Source organism: Rhincodon typus, chromosome 22 (genome assembly GCF_021869965.1).
Source record: "Rhincodon typus isolate 14 chromosome 22, sRhiTyp1.1, whole genome shotgun sequence".
Lineage (NCBI taxonomy): Eukaryota > Metazoa > Chordata > Chondrichthyes > Orectolobiformes > Rhincodontidae > Rhincodon > Rhincodon typus.
In genome coordinates, this window is record NC_063353.1 from 24,894,623 (window position 1) to 24,913,028 (window position 18,406).

Below are 18,406 nucleotides of genomic sequence, written 5' to 3' on the forward strand. Positions count from 1 at the left end.
TAGAAAACCTAAGCCATTTAATTCTGAATTAAATCAATGGGTAATTGTAACACTTTCAATCAGTGTTGCATCTGTTTCTGTTACAATCACTGCCTGGTATTCTGTTCCATTCACAGAAGTAAAAGCCATTCCATTTGATTTATATCCCTATGTTCAATTTCATTCCAGATGTGTTTATTCAGTCACTTAGAATGCATACAAAATTTTCTTTTAAAAAGTTAAGCTCTGTGACTTACAGTTTTTAAATGGACAAAGTTGTGCCCTTCTGGCATCAGGCAATGCTGACCAGCCCTGGAAATACAAGCACAAAACAGACTTCTCAGTAAAGTAAAAGATGTCATGTTTTCTTTTCAAGTGAAAAATCAGGTTTTTGCTACAGAAAAGTGAGAACCTCAGAAAATAATCTGAAGATAACATTTACAAAAACATTTATAAAAATATTGAAGGTTTTAAACTGACGTACAAATTATCCATCACACGACTGAATTAAAATCAATTAAATTTAAAAAATTGCTTTTTTAAGTTCCAATATTATTTGCACTTAGCCACCTCTTTAAATCCTTTATTGTCTCTGTACGCAGTAATTCATTAATATCTTTGAGACTGAAAAGATGAACATTTCACCTTTCAAATTCAATGAATAATGATGCAAATACATTCACTTATTACCTCAATACACAAACATGGCAATATCCGAGAGTATGGCAAGGTGACTTCTTTGGAATCTTGGACTTTAATCTATATTTAATAATAAAATAGTTTTAGCAATCCCACAATGACAATAAACATTTAATTATATAAAAGAGTAAAGAAGCAAATCCATAGCTCCAAAATCCCCAAGCCTGAAGGAAACAGAGTTGGGGACGAGGAGGAAATGAGGTTTGGAACCTGGCTGTACAGAAATTCTGCTCTCTACTTCTTGGGCATTCCACTGACCTGGATTTCAGTGGGCGGATCACCAGTCTCCTCAGCTTATATTAAAGGGGGCTTATTGGAGCTGCAGATTAAACAAGGCCTTCCCAAAAAACTTCTATCCTTTATAGCCTTAAAGGCTTCACTGGAAATAATGGATGATAATCATTAGTTTGTTTTGTTGACTGAGGTAATTTTCTTTAAACAGCTCAATTCTTTTGTCTGATTGCAGTGTAGCTACAGTAAAAGTCAAACAGTAAGTTCTTGGAGGTAAGAGGGTTCCACGTGGCATTGTTTGAACTTATAAAGGCCCGTCAGTGGGCCACAACATAGCGTTGGAATGGGCCACATGATACATAGCTTAGTGTGGATTGGCATTCCCCTCCATCATACTTCACCCAGAAGTGTAAACAACTCAAAATATGGGGCCTACATGTTTCAAAGGAGATGGAATTTATGTCTAAACAAAACTGTGATCATTTACCAATGCACTGATTCCCAAATCTTCACAGGTAAACCATTTGTGGCACAAACGCACATGGTAGGCATGATCTTCTACAAAGTTAGAAACTTGAACAGATAATGTCTTCTGTTTTTTGTCAATAACATAGTCTAATTTGCCAGCTGAAATAAAATAAGAAAATTCTTTTCAGTATTCAAATTCTAAAATCTAGTGTATTATCAACTAGTAGCTTATGCACGTCAATAACTCAATGCCAATATTTTTCTTTACAAGGTTATATTTTTTTAAAATGTGTACAATATCAAATTTGGTCATTTAAAATCATATACATTGTGGGCCAGCCTTAAGCTATGAAAATGTTATATTGTATTTTATTAAAATATAGACTATAATGGCAATGTATATTGGAAGACATTTCTGTATATTTTATGATTTACTGCGCGTAATTCTAAAAACCCCAGTACAAGTCCAAGTCCCTGTTTGAAGCCGACCCATCACAGCATGATAATACATAAAAGGGAAGAAAAAGGCAAGGTATTGCTTCTGTATTAGTCATAGAGAGCCTTGGATTAATGATCCAGGTATACAAGTTTCAAAATCCTTAATGGTAGCTAAGGAATTTACATTGATTTATTGAATTCACTGTGGAATAAAACAATAATAGTCTCTGTAATGGTAACCATTAAACTTTCCAAATGTTGTAAAGCAATCCATTTGTTATATCAATGTCCATCAGGGAAGGAAGTAGGTCATGTTTACCCAACTGGCCAACATGTGACTACAGACCCATGGCAATATGATTGGCTCTGAAATGGCCTGACAAACTGTTCAGATTTATTCAAAAAAGAGTCATCACACCATTTTCTCAAGAGCAGGCAGGATGGTCACAGATGCTGGTATCATCCATATTAACAATAAGTGAATTAAATTTGAGCTTCTCCACAAGGTGAAGCAAGCAAAAACAAAGGACTAGCCAGCAATTTTGCAGGCTAAATTATCCTAGCCCCATAGCAAGGCCTGGAGATTGGATATAAGGAAACTATAGACAGCCAATTAAGAGGCAACCTCCTGGAATATTGCTGAACCAGTCTAACTACTGGCCAGTGGAGGTTCAGGACCCCAATTTGATCTAACATTGGGATCTTGATTTCCATTACAAATTACAGATGCTAGTGTTTCATTACAGAAACCAGGGAATAGGTTCCTCATCTCCCTGTAGCTCAATGCATGACCCATGGAAATTTCAGGAATAAAATACAGTAGAAAATGATGGCGTATCAGAGCTTGAAGTAGTTATTACTCACTCAATTTGTATAATTTATTAGTATATTACTGTACCTATACAGGTTGAGATACTTTTTCCAATATCTTTCTCATTGCAATCTAAAATAGAGAAACAAAGTTAAAATCCAAATGGTACCAAACTACTTCTGCAAGAATTGACATATAATCATAGAATGCTAATTCTCCCACCACCATCACCCAACAGATAAATCCAGCTTAGTCATGGGGGCTTAAATATGCACCAATTATGATGTGTGTGATAATATTACTTTCACAGTCTTATGTCCAACTGATAATGGTGAGAAGTTGCCATCCCCTTAAGGTGGCAGTAATTTTAGTTTCACATTGCTAGACAGCAACGTATACCTCATCCAGATTTTACACAAGGTTTGCACAATACAAAAAGGGAAGTTCAGTGGAAAGCAGAAATGGTTTTTAGTCATACTCACAACGTTCATTAATTTTCATCACAAATTCACAATTTTACACCACAAGATGATGTTTTAAATAAAACTGCAACTTAAACACCACACAACTGTCAAGGAAGAGTTGGTATTGCATACTTCAGTAAACTGCTGATTTTTTTTTTTACCTCCTACTTGGTGCTCCCGTTTTATGAAGACATCACAATAGTAAGGGATTGTCTTAAGTGTCACATAAGCATATTCAGACACTTCAGCAGTGAAACAGTCATATTCAATTTGTACCTGTCATAAGAGAATAGAAGTGGTAACAAGAGTGTTGGTTACAAATTTAAAAGATACACCACCCATTTTAAGGAAGTAACATTTCATTAATGTACATTTAACATTTGAGCAGCCATATCTGAAACAGGGACTCTATTATTTACTTGTCTTGGAAGTTAGCGGGGCAATAAGATGTTTAAAAAAAAAAGCATGCACAAGTTTATAAACAGGGGACATAAACAAAGAGTTGAATGTCCAACTACAGACATCACATTAACACACGACAAGAAGTTCAAGTTGATCAAAGTTTAATCGGAGATAAGTTAGGAATGCACAGTGGAGGTCAGAATCAGATGTGATCACTGTGATCTTGATGAATGGCAGCGCAGGCGAGATGAGTAAATGACCCACTCCTGCTCCTAGTTCTTGGAGATTGGCAAATTTCATTTGCACTGAGTGACTGGAGTGCCAAGGATGTCAGTTCGGTGGAGAGAAATTAAAGAAACTGGGATTGGTCTCGTCAGAGCAAAAATATTCTCTTTTTATCATTCTGAATAGAATCACTATATATTTCCAAATATGCTCCACTTTTTTCCCCTGATTTTCAGCATTTGCAATATTTCCCCCTTTCTTTAAAAAAAAAATCACTATGGTTCACTGGTGTCAATTGGTACTTCTCTCTGGACACAGTGCCTAGCATTAACCTAGTATATTTGCTTCAGCAAAATGGCAAATTGCTGCAGGCTGCTGGTAAAACATTCCACCAATAGTGGTCAAGGAGTGAATACTAATAAGGAAATTTTCAAATGGTTAATCCTTTGATGGGGGCATTTAAGGCTCCATCAGTAAATCACTGCCAGGATTATTTTAAGGTGGATCTTAATCCATCTATAATAAGCGCATTAAAACTGTTCTAAATAACAGAAGCAGGAATTTGATCCAACTATCTTAAACAATGGAAGATTGCTCATCGGGAATTTCCTCAATTAATTTCTTGGCATGACTATGAAATTTGCATTGAAGAGAGAACATCAATAAAGCTAAAATTTCTTCATGATATGAAAAATGTTAAGCAGCTGTTGTATAGCATACAACAATGTCCCACAGTTTTATATTAACCTGATTCTGAAACTTATACTAACCCATTCACTTAATGATATCTCTTTCAAAATACTTAAAGGTAGCATGAGGTTAGAAACTTTGCAACTGGCTCTCTTAAATATCAAACTGAAACATATACTTGAATATTAATGTTTCAAGCCTAAGAATCAAAATCAAATCAAAGTGGGAAAGGATGGTTTCCTTAACTATGAAACCTTAAGCAATAAATGCTGTCCAGCCAGCAATGCCCATGTCCCACAAATGAACAAAACAAAATTTAAAGTTTTCGTTGGGATCTCAGATAGTACTTGGAATCAGATCCTATCCTAAACCAGGCTAATGGGAGCCTTTGCTTCTTTGAATAAATGAAAAATCACAAACAAACTACACATGCAAGTTAAGTATGCTTATGAATCTGACTATGCATATGAATAGAATGCATTCAGAGATTTACAAACTGGTTCTGATTTCAATTTATTCAAACCTCATGAAGTTTATGTAAATTTTCCTTTGTCGTCTCAATATCAGACTGTATTAGACCAGTCTCACCATTACATAGTGATTTTTTAAAAATTAATTGTTCAGCTGCACATTGTGTATTTATTGATCCTGAGAACAGTCAACAGTCCATATCTATTTCTTTAGGCCTTGTCAGACAAGCATAAGACAGAAGTTGAAGCCAGTCAAATGGCTGATTGAGCCTGCTCTGCCATTCAATACAATCATGCCTTCAGCTTCAACTTCACTATACTGCCTGCTCCCCACATCCCTGGAGTCTAGAGAAACCCAAAAATCTGTCTAGTTTAGCCTTAAATAGATTCATTGACCTCAAAAACCACTGGGAGTACAGAATTGCAAAGATTCATGTTCTTTCAGTTGGAGAAATTTTTCCTCTCTTAAATGGTCAGCTCCCTACCCTGAAATTGTGCCCACTGGTTTTAGATACCCAGCCAAGGGAAATAATGTCTCAATATCTATCCCAGTAAGTCATTTCACATTTCAATCAAAGACTAATCATTTTTCCAGTCTCCAAAGAATATATCTCGTCATAGGGCAAACTTCCCATCCCCCAGGGACTATGTGTTATGCATCTTCTAGTCATTAGATACATTTGAGTGGTTTGTCAACTGCATTTTACACAATCCAGATTTCAGTCACCTATCAGCCAAGCTGGACAAGAGTGGCAGATTTCCTTTCAAAAACAAACTAGTTAGATTTTGACATCATTTTTACAGATGTCAGCTTTATAGTTTGCAAGTTTTAAATTGAATTAATCTTCAAAGTAGCAATGATTGATTTATACCATATTTTCTTATTTCTGGGGAAGAATATGGTTATCTCTCAGTGGGTGCAATGACAATTCATCAGATTTCTGCTCAATCAGCCTATATTCCCTGGAGTTGAATGGAAAGAGGGATCACCTCATTGAAACGTATAATATCCTGAGAGAGACAAACAAGAGGCTGGAAGAACACAACAAGCCAGGCTGCATCTGGAGGACAGAAGTCAACATTTCAAGTATCACTCTTCGGGGTGGAGGAGCTGCAGGTAAGGAGGGGGTGGAGGAGTGGAGGCGGAATGGTGGTGATAGGCGGACATTGGTAGTAGGTATGACCTGAATCCGGTTGGTGGCTGGAAGGGAGGGTCAGAAGGTGGAATAGAGGGAGGAGGTGGGGCTGGAAAGGAAGCCAGGGGATAAGTGGGAAGGTTTTTTTGAAATTGGAGAACTTAATGTTGACTTCTCCAGGCTGTAGGGTTCCCAGGTGCATTGTGGGTCATTGCGACACTGGAAGAGGCCAAGGACAGACATGTTGGAGGGGGAGTGGGGGTGGGGAGTTGAAATGAGCGGTGACCAGGAAGTTAGGTTGGCCCTTACGGGCCAGGTGGAGGTGTTCGGCAAAATGGTCACCTAGTCTACGTTTGGTCTCACTGATGTAGCGAAGACCCCATCAGGAGCACCCAATTTAATAGACTAGGTTGGAGGAGATGTGGGTGAAGCTCTGTCTCACTTGGAAGGACTGTTTAGGGCCCTGAATGGAGGTGAGGGAGGTTGTGTGTGGGCAGGTGTTGCATCTTTTACGGTTACAGAGGAAGGTACCGGGCAGGTAGGAGTGGTTGGTGGGGAGTATAGCGTGAACTAAGCAGTGGCAAAGGGAATGGTCCTTGCAGAAGGCAGAGAGGGGTGGGGAGTGGAAGATATTTCAGGTGGTGGGGTCTAATTGAAGTTGGTGGAAGTGTTTGAGGATGATACATTGGGAGCAGAGGCTGTTGGGGTGGTAAGTCAAGTCAAGGGGGACCCTTATATTTATGTTTGTGGGGGGCTGTGTGGTTAAGAACTGTGGAGAGGAGAATGGAGGAGGCACAGTGGGGGGCTTTCTGGATGATAGAGGGGGGAAAAGAGCATTGTTTGAAAAAGGCAGACATCCAGGATGCTTGGGAGTGGAACATCTCCTCGTCAGAAAAGATGCGACGGAGACAGGAATTGGGAAAACAAGATGAAGGATTCCACCATCTGCAGTTTTTTTGTCTCTAATGAAATATCCTGAGAGAGTTTGTCAAGGGTGAATGCTGGGAGGTTGCTCCCCCTAGTTTGAGTGTCTAGAACTCTGGCAGGATTGTAATCTCAGGATAAAAGAGATTGACCATGTAGGACATAAAAAGGGGAATTTCTGCACTGCAAATCTTTAGAGTTTCTATCCCAGAGGGCTGAAATTTAAGAATGTAATTAGCTATAATCCAAAAAAAAACATAAGGCATGTCTCTTCCTTCACTCAAGACAGAGACACACACAAAGACAGAAGCATAACAGAACTCCAGCAGTGTGGGGAAATTGAGAAAACAGACCTCTGAAAAATACCACAGCCAGAACAGGGAGTGAACCCACACTGTGCATCACATGCCAGCCATCCAGTCAACTGAGCTAACTGAGCCCTACAAATGCATAGATATAGAATATATTCCTGATGGCAATCAATAGATTTTTAGACACTAAAGATCCATGCGAAATGGCATTGCAGTAGGAAAGTGAGGATAAAGTAGATATTTACTAGTCTTATCTTAATGAATAATCTTATTGGATGGCACAGCAAGCCTGAAGGGTTGTATGACCCACGTCTGTCCCCAGGTCTTACACTTTAACAATTATTAACATAATCCCTACTCTTCTTTACCTTTACTGTAAAACATAATGAATCAGCAGTATGTTAATCTAAGACAATAGCATCAGAGTGAGACATGCTGCTATTAAGCTTTGAATCAGTCAGCAGATCACAGACATTCTGTGAATCATGAATACCACAAATTATTGGCCAATTTGCAACACTCCACTGTTAGATTGGCAAAATTGCATCCATTGTTTAACTTCCCTATATTTTCATCAAGTTGCTATATTTTTACATTATTTATTGATTAAACTCATTCCAAAAAAATCTAATACTTATACTACCTGAATGATTACTAATAGCTCTTGTCCAAAAACCAAACAATTAAAAGTATGGAATCTTCAGGTTGTGGATGGTTTTACAAGATTTTAAAAATCTAAAAAAGTTTACTCTATTTAATATTTTACTTCCTTTTTTCATTATTTCCCTCTATTAATCTAATCTTTCCTTCCCTCTGTTTATGTTTCTTTCCAATCTGATCCAATTTTTGGATTGACCTTCCTCAGTCCTTATGCTCACTTCTTTAATCTCATTTGTTAAGGAGCCACACTGATTGTCCCATTATTCCTCTCAGTCACAGGTATTTTGTTCCCCTTACTACAACATTATTAGCTCACACTTCCAACAATGCTATGAGTTTAAAAAAAACATAAAAGCTAATCATACAATTGTTATCTAACCAATGGAATCTGTGACTTTATACCAGAACCTAACACATTACAGCTTGTTTTACTGCAGATTTTATCATTGTTAAGGGTTTAACATCAAAATTCAAACTTACAGGATGTCCTATAAACTTCTTATATCCATGTTTATTGAATTTCACAACAACACATTGGTACTGTAAGGTCTTCACTGAAAGAGAGCATATTTCCACACCACGGATATGTTCTGAAATGCAAGAACAAGTAAATATCAGACACTTGTAATTAACACAGCAATTTAAAGTAGAGAAGGAGAAGGCAGTATCATTGCAAAGACAGCTTTATTATTTGGAGAGGGGATGGGCAGGTTCTGGTTAGGATATATATGGATATTTATTGCATTCCAAAAGGAGTGTTAATCTGCTCATTAATATCTAGTCTTGAAGTTCTCACACAAACCAATCATGTACAGCAAGTTTCTTCCAGGTCACGTAAGAGATTGTCATTTTTTTTCTTCTGTAACTAACTGTAAAAATTATCATAACGCAGCAAATCTCCCCACGTTCAACCAAACTAAGCATGCCCACCTTCTTTATCCACATATTCTTCATAAATATTTCTTACTTTCATGTTTTCCATTGCAGGAAAGAAGAGGTCCAAAGCACATAATTGCTCAGCTGATAAGTAATATGCTTGTCAAAAGTCACATCCTCATTTCTTTCACTAGTATGACAAATGGGAATATTAGGATATGGTGATAGGACAGGAAAAAAAGATTTAGGGTTATGATCAGCTATGCTGTTATTGAATAGCAGAGAAGGTTTGAAGGGTTGTCTGATTTACTCCAGTTTAAGTTTTATGCTCTAATGATTACTCCTTCACCTCCAACCAGGCAGAAGGAATAGTTTCAAGTTAACTACCAGAGTTTTTTTTTGAATAATTTCCATTGTCTTTCTTTCCTTAGGATGCACAATAATAACAAAGTTTACACTGTGCTTCATCTGGCTTTATTAGCGCTTCAACAATATAACCATGGAAATTTTAAGTGGTACGCTGCATTTAGTTTCAAAAAAGTGTGATCAATTTAATGACAGAAATAAGAGAGTTCAAATGTTCAAGGTATTAGATTGTCAACTAGGTCCACATGATTGAGACAACAAGGTGCAGGGCTGGATGAACACAGCAGGCCAAGCAGCATCATAGGAGCAGTGAGGCTGACATTTCGGGCCTAGACCCTTCATCAGAAAAGGGGGAGGGGAAGGAGGTTTTGAAATAAATAGGGAGAGAGTGGGAGGCGGATAGAAGAGGGATAGAGGAGAGGATAGGTGGAGAGGAAACAAACAGGTCGAAGAGGCGGGGATGGGGCCAGGAAAGGTGAGTGTAGGTAGGGAGTTAGGAAGGGGATAGGTCAGTCCAGGGAGGACGGACAGGTCAAGGGGGCGGGATGAGGTTGGTCGGTAGGAGATGGAGGTGCGGCTTGAGGTGGGAGGAGGGGATAGGTGGGAGGAAGAACAGGTTAGGGAGGCAGGGACGAGCTGGACTGGTTTTGGGATGCGGTAGGGGGAGGGGAGATTTTGAAACTTGTGAAATCCACATTGATACCATTGGGCTGCAGGGTTCCCAAGCGGAATATGAGTTGCTGTTCCTGCAACCTTCGGGTGGCATCGTTGTGGCACTGCAGGAGGCCCAGGATGGACATGTCGTCTGAGGAATGGGAGGGGGAGTTGAAATGGTTCGCGACTGGGAGGTGCAGTTGTTTATTGCGAACCGAGCGTAGGTGTTCTGCAAAGCGGTCCCCGAGCCTCCGCTTGGTTTCCCCGATGTAGAGGAAGCCACACCGGGTACAGCGGATGCAGTATACCACATTGGCAGATGTGCAGGTGAACATCTGCTTGATGTGGAAAGTCTTCTTGGGGCCTGGGATGGGGGTGAGGGAGGAGGTATGGGGGCAGGTGTAGCACTTCCTGCGGTTGCAGGGAAAAGTGCCGGGTGTGGTGGAGCTGGAGGGGAGTGTGGAGCGGACAAGGGAGTCACGGAGAGAGTTGTCCCTCCGGAAAGCAGATAAAAGTGGGGAGGGAAAGATGTCTTTGGTGGTGGGGTCGGATTGCAGATGGCGGAAGTGTCGGAGGATGATGCGTTGGATCCGGAGGTTGGTGGGATGGTACGTGAGGACGAGGGGGATTCTTTTTTGGTTTTTATTGCGTGGACGGGGTGTGAGGGATGAGGTGCGGGAGATGTGGGAGACACGGTTGAGGGCGTTCTCGACCACCGAGGAGGGGAAGTTACGGTCCTTGAAAAACGAGGACAACTGAGATGTACGGGAGTGGAATGCCTCATCCTGGGAGCAGATGCGGCGGAGGCGAAGGAATTGGGAATAGGGGATAGCATTTTTGCAGGAAGGTGGGTGGGAGGAGGAGTATTCTAGGTAGCTGTGGGAGTCGGTGGGCTTGAAATGAATATCGGTTTCTAGGTGGTTGCCCGATATGGAGACAGAGAGGTCCAGGAAGGGGAGAGAGGTGTTAGAGATGGTCCAGGTAAACTTAAGGTTGGGGTGGAAGGTGTTAGTGAAGTGTATGAACTGTTCGAGCTCCTCGTGGGAGCACGAGGCGGCGCCGATACAGTCATCAATGTAACGGAGGAAGAGGTGGGGTTTAGGGCCGGTGTAGGTACGGAAGAGGGATTGTTCCACGTAACCTACAAAGAGGCAGGCGTAGCTTGGGCCCATGCGGGTACCCATGGCTACCCCCTTTGTCTGTAGGAAGTGGGAGGAATTGAAAGAGAAGTTGTTGAGTGTGAGGACGAGTTCAGCTAAGCGGATGAGGGTGTCAGTGGAGGGGGACTGGTCGGGCCTGCGGGACAGGAAGAAGCGGAGGGCCTTAAGGCCATCTGCATGGGGAATGCAGGTGTAGAGGGACTGGACGTCCATGGTAAAGATGAGGTGCTGGGGACCGGGGAATTGGAAGTTCTGGAGGAGGTGGAGGGCGTGGGTGGTGTCATGGACATAGGTAGGGAGTTCCTGGACCAAGGGGGAGAAAATGGAGTCGAGATAGTTGGAGATCAGTTCGGTGGGGCAGGAGCAGGCGGAGACAATGGGTCGACCAGGGCATTCAGGTTTGTGGATTTTGGGAAGGAGATAGAAGCGGGCAGTGCGAGGTTGGGGAACGATGAGGTTGGAGGCCGTGGGTGGGAGGTCACCTGAGGTGATGAGGTCGTGGATGGTTTGCGAGATGATGGTTTGGTGCTCAGGGGTGGGGTCTTGATCAAGGGGGCGGTAGGAGGAGGTGTCGGAGAGTTGGCGTCCGGCCTCGGCGATGTAGAGGTCAGTGCGCCATACTACAACTGCACCTCCCTTGTCCGCGGGTTTTATGGTGAGGTTGGGATTGGAGCGGAGGGAGCGGAGGGCTGCACGTTCTGCGGGGGAGAGGTTGGAGTGGGTGAGAGGGGTGGAGAGGTTGAGGCGATTGATGTCTCGACGGCAGTTGGAGATGAAGAGGTCGAGGGAGGGTAGGAGGCCTTGGGGTGGTGTCCAGGAGGAGGGGGTGTGTTGGAAGCGGGAGAAGGGGTCAGTAGAGGGAGGGTTAGGTTCACGGTCAGAGAAGTAAGCGTGGAGGCGGAGGCGGCGGAAAAACTGCTCTATGTCCAAGCGTGAGCGGTATTCGTTGATCTGTGGGTGAAGGGGGACAAAGGTGAGCCCTTTACTGAGGACTGACCGTTCGATTACTTTGGGTCCCTGTAGATGTATCAGTAGAAATGAGACAATAATGTTTATCACTTGAGTCACCTTTTCTTATCACCAAGAGATTTTCTACAAGTAGAGAACCATTTTCTCAATGTTTACTTTGTATATTAAGTTACTTTGAAAATATACCGAAATTTTCAAAGATTTTCCCTTGGAGGAAGAGCATAAATCCCACAGGAAAAAAGGTATGCCTGCTTAAAAACAGATGCTAATGTTATTCCTCTAAAGGCTGGAAGAAACCAACAGCAGCGTCTGCCCAGAGTTTTAAAACTAAAACTACATCCGTGTACTTTTCAGAATCTATATTGTTGGGGTGTATATATTCACTGCAGAAGTTCTTCCAAATTTCTTTTCAGAAAATTTTGATGAAAATATAAAAATCAATACCATCAAGAATCAATGTCCCTTTAGCTTTCAGGTGTATGGAACATTGCCGCTCTTTTATGCATTTCAACACTGTCAATATTTTGAGATCCTCCAAAACTTTGGAGGGCAGGGATGATGGAGGTTGATGGCAACTACTGCGCTGCTCACCTACAGAAGGAATAAATCACAAAGCTGTTAGACATTTAAGTGCTCATATTCCCTATCCTAATTTCCTTTCTTTTCATTAGGCCCAAATTAGGTTGTCCTAATGTCCTATCTACTTCTAGTTGAACGTTATGTCTGATTTCCAACTATGCATACAGTTTCCCTACTTAACACCTTTGTGGGAGCACCTATGGCACACATTCAAGGAGAAGACCTCACAGCACCTTCTCAATGCACCAGAGGATGATCCACAACTTTCAGCAATGCCCACATTCTGATGCATACAGAGTCCAAAATGATGGAAATGTTGTTGTGTACATATGGCAGGGTTGTTAAATTTGCTGCTGATACAATGATCAGTCAGAAAGTTGTGAAGAGGACAAAAGGGCTATAGAGAGGTTGAGTGAGTGGACAATGATCTGGAAAATTGAATATAATGCAATTGTGAACTTGTCCATTTTGGCAGGAAGAATAAAAAAAATCAAAATATTATCTAAATGATGAGAGATTTCAGAACTCTGAGATGCTGAGGGATATGCATGTCCTAGTGGATGAATCACAAAAGGTTAGTATGCAGGTACAGCAAGTAATTAGGAAAGCTAATAGAAGGTCATCATTTATTTTGAGAATTGAATACAGAAGGGGGAGGTCATGCTTCAGTTATGCAAAGCATTGGTGAAACCACATTTGCTGTACTATTACCTTATTTAAGGAAGAATGTAAGTACCTGGAATGGGCAGGCAGTTTTAAGAGGAAAGATTGGATAGTCAAAGCTTATATCTGGTGGAATTTAAAAGAGCTAGAAGTGACTTAGATAAGCATATAAAATTGTGAGGGGTCTTGATAGTGTGGGTGTGGGAAAGATGATGTTTCATCTTGCAGGAGAATATAGACTTGATGTCTCAATTGAGGATAAAAACAAAATAAAAAGATGAAGATAAATATTGGGTGGGTGGATAACATTGAGTTGTGGATGAAGGGAGGCTTGATGAAAGCCAGAGAAGAAGCAAGCCTGTCCAAAATCATTCCCTGACACTTTTAGAGTTGGCAGGTATCAGCATTTTGTCTGGTTCTAAATGGAATGGATAGTGATAATCCACTACTTCATCCAATTCGCACATCAAAGGAGATTTTCTAAAGTTCTCACTTTGTTTTCTGAAGACTGACTTGTACTGGGTTCGTTCTGGTGCTGCATACTTTGATACACATTCAGATGGCTCTTCCCCATACAAGAGCCTCAGAAGGCTATTAACTGTGAAGGGAATCATTGTTGAGGTGATTTCCTTTTCTTCTCCTCAGATTATCAGTGATGTAAAATGATGCATAATCCCTTGAGAGAAATCCTTCCAGGGTTAGACAGGGTAAACAAAGGAAGGATGTTCCTGATGACTGTCGATTCCAGAACCAGAAGTAACAATCTAAGGATGCAGGGCAGCAATTTAGGACTGAGGTGAAGAAAAATTTCTTCACCCAGAGAGTGGTGAACCCGTGGAATTCTCTGCAGCAAAACATTGAATGTTTTGAAGAGTTAAATATATTTCTTAGGTCAAAAGGGATCAAAAGGTACAAGGAGAAAGTAGGAACAAGGTACTACATTGGACAATCAGATCACATGGAATGGTGAAATAGGTTCAAAGGCCAGACTGGCCTACTCCTGATTCCATTTTCTATTTCTATGAGAGAGTTTTGAATCTAGGAATGTGCTGATCTGTGTAACTAATGCACAGCCGGATAGTATATTTACTCAAAGTGATGATGGAGTTGCTTCATGTTATTATTATCAGACTGACATGTGAGTAAACACTTAATTGCAATCTCAGAATTTCCTGTAGCGCAACACCCTTCAGGAAGTCCATGCTGAGTAATAAACAAGCAATTCTCACTATTTAAAATTGATAAGACATCAAGTTTACTTAACATTAGAAGTAATTCTCAGTTAAATTAGTTTTTATTTAATTAATGCTTTAATAAAGATAAGTTCATATACATTCAGCTTTTATTAAATCTACTTTTCGTACACAGGGGGATAATGAATATGATCAACACCTGAGAATAGAAATGAACTGGAAAAGCAGAGAGCAAATCCACCTGACTGCACCTGTAAAACGTGGCTTCAATTCTGCTCTGAACCATACTTGTCCTTCAGTTGCCAGAAATATCTTGTGAGGGCAATATAGGTGTGGGGAGGATGGCAGCATTTCCAGATGAATCAGAAGCATGTGATGAAACTGTGTCTCCTATGTAAAATGATCATCGGAAGACCTGAACTAGTTTTGGATTCAAGCCTCATTTTCTGCAGCTCTTCCCTGATATAATTTTTTAAAACGTGCAATTTGGAACTTTTACAATTTAAAAGTAATACTTACTGAAAGTCAGGTTTTTGCTTTTGCACTGTAGTCCCTGAAAGAACAAAAACATAATGAAAGCTATTTTCTGCACTATTTGAGAATGCAAATGCAAATTTCTATGTGCATAGTGGATAAGTATATGTACACATTTACATGTGTGCCACCCTGTGTTTCCATACATGTGTGTATATAGAACTGTATGTAATTGTGTGCACATGCTAAACCAATCATTAAAAATTGGTAAAGGTTTACGAGTAAATTGTTGACAGACAAGTTGGAAGTGGAGGGTGGCAATGAAGCACAATGATCAACAATCCAAGCTACAAGTTCATCTCAGCAAATGAAGGTGTTGGGAGGGCAATTTTCTTGGATCAACTTTAATTATTTTAACTATTTTGTATTAGTGGGTTATCACATCTCTCAGGAGCTTCTCAGAGCGTATACTCACTGTGAATTATTGTGAGGGTAAAATTAGGATTATAAAGATAAATTCTGGCAAAGGCCCATAAATAAAACTCTTGCTGATCTTCCTCTTTCACATACTAGCAAAACTGCTGCACCTTTTCAGTTAGGCAATTGTTTATGCTTGTACGTTATTAATGAAATTGAACCACAATGTGGAACTACTTATTTTTTAAAAAGGTAAACAATATCAAATATTTCTACTGTATGACTACAAATGAAAATAGTACAATGTTTGAAGAAATAAATACTCAAAATTGTTGAATAGATAAAATCTCTCATCTTTGACAATGTTGATGTTATACCAGATTAATTAGATTATAAAGTAGGTCAGATGACAGCAAATTAAGGGTTTCTGGCTTCATTGTAAGTCATCTTTTGAAAACAGTTGAAAAAAAAGTAATAAAAATCACATCTTAAATCCCTTAGTAAGAACAGTAAGTTTCTCTAGTGTTGCATTCTATTTCTAAAAGAATAAAAGGAAACATATACAAATTTGAACAATTAAGGCTCTATTTACATATAGATTAGGTCAGTTAACTCAGTTGGCTGGACGCTGACTTGTAATGTAGATTGACACTGACAGCGTTGGTTCAATTCCCACCACTGGATGAGGTTTCCATGAAGGACTTTCCTTTTCAACCTATCCCCTCACCTGAGGAGTATTGACCCTCAGGTTAAACCACACAGAGTCATCTCTCTCTCTCTCCTTTGAGAGACCAGCGCTATAGTCCTCTAGGACTGTAATGACTTTACTTTGAGCTGCATTTTTGCTTACAATGGCCTGGTTCTCAAGAGAGAACCTGAGTGTGCTACTTGTCATTATTTCTATCCAAATCATGCAACCTGTATTCATATGAGCTACTTAAACTGAATTCCATACATAGGTTGCTTCTGGCAGTTTAGCCAGTGAGCATATGTGAAATATTGGACATTGGATTGTGATCAGAAAGTCATATTGTGACAACCAAACATCCGATATTTGATCCATGATTTAACTGCAGAGTCACGTGTCATGCAGTAATTGGAGCAACCTGCAGGATGTCCTGGCAATAACTGAAGAATCTGGTTAGAAATTGATTTTCCAGGTCCCTGGTGTTTATTAACACAGAAAGGCCACCATACAGCTACCAAGGAATGTCCACGATCTACACATCAACATCGAGTGCTTCAAATACATCACTTAAAACTATTACAAGCAACCAATCTAGATTGTCCTTCAACTTCAGGATTACCCTGCAATAGAAAAATAATTTGTTTGCAAATATGGAGAGACATTATTGCTTGAAGTAGTCAGGCCAGATCTAGCTAAGTATCTTGTCACATTGTTGTGCAGAAGGTGGGACTTGATCTCATGCCTCCAGGCTCAGAGGTGTGGACATCACTATTATACCACGTGAGCCCCTATCAAACGATACAACACAAATGGGGTAATTTAAACAGGGATGTTTTTATATCTGCTCATTGAACATTAAGTTTAATCTACAGCAAAGTTGGTTTTCTCAATGACACTAATAAAAAGACTTGCAGTAGTATTGAACTTCTTTGATCTCAGGATGTCTCAAAGTACTTTAGAGTAAATGCACTACTTTAAGTATAGTCAGTCACTCTTGAAATGTAGGAAACAGAGTAGAGAGTTTGTGCACAAAACACACAGTTTGCAAAAACAACAATGTGAGTAGACTAAATAATATGTTTTTGTGGTGTTTGTTGAACGATGAACTTTGGCCAGGACACCGAAGGTAACACTCTTACTTCTCCTCAAAATAGTGAAAGGGATTTTAAATGTCCACCGTACATAGCAAATGGTTACATACATTAACAGAAAGATGGCACAATCACATAAACTCACACATCTACCATTCCAAAATATCTTCTGTCTACTCCTACATTATGTAGGAACAATTTAATTTCCTTTTTTGTCGATCTTATTTCCAAATATTAATTCCTATGTCCACACTTATAGTCAGTTTTATCTTTACGCTTGTCACAAAGGTACAAGTCACTCAAAAATATTTCTAGAATGGTTTTTCAGTGTTTTGTGATTAATAAATAGGATTTGTAAAGTCTAAAAAGATTAAGATCACATCTTAAATAAGATTTTAAAAATGACATTTGCAGTAACACATTTATCCAATGAATTATTGTCTGCTGAATCTCTAATACCCTCATTGAGTATCTGTGCTGAAGATTTCAGCCTCCCCCAACAGCCTGACTGTGGCTTTGATATTTTAACTCACAGCTGGTCACTGTGAGATAACCAATTGTGCAGTCTCAGCATTTTTATACCCAATTTCTTTGTACAGTTGAAAATAAATAGTTGTAAAACTCAGCAAAACTAACGCCAAAGCATTAAAAAAAGTGAAAAAGTGAAACTTTAAAGACGAACATTAAGCAAATATGCAAATTTGCAAAATTAACATTTCACATTTCTATCCTGAGATTTTTTTAAAATCTGAACTGTACCTGCGAACACCTGAGTCCACATTTAGTGTTCTCAACAGCTGGACAGCAAGAAATGGACGAACTTAAAATAAATAGCAGGGAACTGAGACAGCCGCTCTTCGTGCGCATTTTGCCTTTTGCTGCTTTACAAATTAAAATACGTATCAAAAAACACAAATTCCTTATTTAAAGGAGTGCACTGGAGCTTGCACTGGATCTCAATATAAGGCAGTTCGCTCTGCGAGTGCTGACCTGCAGTGTTGCCTCTATTCACACTGACTCACCGCCTCTGACTGCTGCTACAAAAACCAAGCAAAATACTCTCAGCCCCGCCTCCAAAAATTCCGAGCTCTCAGCTCCCGACGCTTCTTAAAAACTGCCGCTCCTTCCAATGGAAAGATTTCTTGGAAAATGTAATAACAAGTGTGTCATTCAATTCGAGAATCTCTGTCATTAAAGCACTGCTCTAACGTACAGCCTATCGCTTGCATTACTCACTGGCATTGATTAGACCAATTTATTTAGAATTCCCAGCAGTTTCCCCTTGCTCAATTCAGCTCTTCATTACAATGGAACACATCCAAATGCCTATAGCTTTATTACTTTTCAATTATCATGATGCAACAGATT

General features: G+C 39.9%; 1 protein-coding gene across 1 annotated transcript; it reads right to left on the reverse strand.

The window, feature by feature from the left end:
* Positions 1-210: 210 nt before the first annotated feature.
* On the reverse strand, positions 211-18,050 carry LOC125485727 (putative interleukin-17 receptor E-like). Its single transcript, XM_048609952.1, has 9 exons — positions 17,798-18,050; positions 14,888-14,921; positions 12,378-12,524; positions 8,389-8,498; positions 3,252-3,366; positions 2,714-2,758; positions 1,397-1,536; positions 670-738; positions 211-291 (listed from the first exon to the last, which is right to left on the reverse strand). The coding sequence occupies exons 1-9, from the start codon at positions 17,903-17,905 to the stop codon at positions 211-213; spliced, it is 849 nt and encodes a 282-aa protein (XP_048465909.1). The 5' UTR covers positions 17,906-18,050.
* Between the last annotated feature and the right edge of the window lie 356 nt (positions 18,051-18,406).

Coding starts and splice junctions, on each gene's coding strand:
- LOC125485727 (XM_048609952.1), bottom strand. CDS start 17,905: ATGCGCACGAAGAGCGGCTGTCTCAGTTCCCTGCTATTTATTTTAAGT. Junction 14,922..17,797: donor GTGGACTCAGGTGTTCGCAG/GTACAGTTCAGA, acceptor TTGTTCTTTCAG/GGACTACAGTGCAAAAGCAA. Junction 3,367..8,388: donor AGAAGTTTATAGGACATCCT/GTAAGTTTGAAT, acceptor CTCTTATGACAG/GTACAAATTGAATATGACTG.